This window comes from Aphanomyces invadans, assembly GCF_000520115.1.
Source record: "Aphanomyces invadans strain NJM9701 unplaced genomic scaffold supercont1.44, whole genome shotgun sequence".
NCBI lineage: Eukaryota > Oomycota > Saprolegniomycetes > Saprolegniales > Verrucalvaceae > Aphanomyces > Aphanomyces invadans.
The window spans coordinates 424,810-426,135 of NW_008580189.1; the positions used below are offsets into that span (position 1 = coordinate 424,810).

General features: G+C 50.7%; 1 protein-coding gene across 1 annotated transcript; it reads right to left on the reverse strand.

The window, feature by feature from the left end:
- Window positions 1–8: 8 nt before the first annotated feature.
- H310_12883 (hypothetical protein) lies at window positions 9–176 on the reverse strand (the record flags this gene model as incomplete). Its single annotated transcript, XM_008880131.1, has 1 exon — window positions 9–176. A coding segment is annotated over one exon (168 nt), but the record flags the coding sequence as incomplete, so codon positions are not given.
- Between the last annotated feature and the right edge of the window lie 1,150 nt (window positions 177–1,326).

Here is a 1,326-nt window from a genome sequence, read left to right on the forward strand (position 1 = left end):
CCAAACGTGGCCATCATGTCGTAGTAGCGGCGCGGGAACGACATGCGATACAATGTGATGCAGAGTGCTTCAGTCGATGAACATCGGTCTCGGCTTGATGTGATAATCACATCGGGCAGGCGAAATGCACACACCAGAGCTTGTACACCTGCAACGTCGAAGCGAAGCATCAACATCGAGTCGACATCGGACAGCTTGAGAAGGTCAAAACGGACATCGGGACAAGCGGACGTTCAATAACGCAAGCGATGAGGCGAAGAAGGCGCATCTTTTGGCGAAAGTTGCCCTTTCGGCAACGCCTTAAGAGAGCATCGATTTCGACATCAGACTGCATTCCTTGGAGCTCCTTACGTGTTTGATTCACGTCGTAGTACTTGCACACTCGGCTAAATTTAATTGGCTGCTGTTATCTGGATAAATGCAGTTTGCAGCGGGGTGGTTGCGAAACCTGGACTATATTTTCTTGCACTTTATCTGTGTTCTAGAATATGGAACGTGGATAAAACAAAACCAGAAGTTGCGAAATCTGCCTTTTGTCTCCCCATCGAATCGTGGATAGGGGACATGTGCCAGTGTTCGTTTTTCGTGTATTGGACCCATTGAACGACATCATGGTGGCCTTCGTTTGTAGCCGCCATCGGCGCTCTTCGCCAAAAGCATAGCATTGAGCTTATGTGCAAGCTTAGGGCGCGGTCGACGCTTTAGCGTTGCAGCGTCCATGGGCAATGGTGGTGGATTGACTTGCAATACATACAGGAATGTGGGCTTGAAATGGACAGGATATATTTAGCCAATGGATTTCATCCATTTGAATGAATCCCTTTTGATTGGATAATTCAAGTACACCTTCCAATCTTTTTGGCGAGAACGTGGTCAGCGTCGCTCCTTGAGTATTAAGTCTCGCGAGGTTACCGTCGGATGCGAAAAAAGTGTCAATTTCGTCATCAGGTTCAAAGGTGACGACGGCCACGTACACTTCGGCGCAGTCAATGTGTGGAGAACGGACGGTAAGATTGCCTGCCGATAGCTCTTGTGTCAGGACATGAGCGCGCACTTGCGATCCTCTCTTTGTGGCTGCTGCTCGTGCAAGGCTCTTCGTGGGCTAGTTCTGTACACTGGGTCCAATTCGGATCGAGCGACTGCAGTCGTTCCCGGAAGTACCCAGGGACTTTGCGTTCCTTCGGCGCACCCATTCCATGGCGATCGCGCCACGCCTTGTGCACTCGACAATCGTCCGAAGTTGTGCATCGCGAGCGTGCTGCATCGAGGGTCAGTACTCTAGCCATGGTGTGGCCAACATGCGCGACGAACAGTTTGGACAAACGT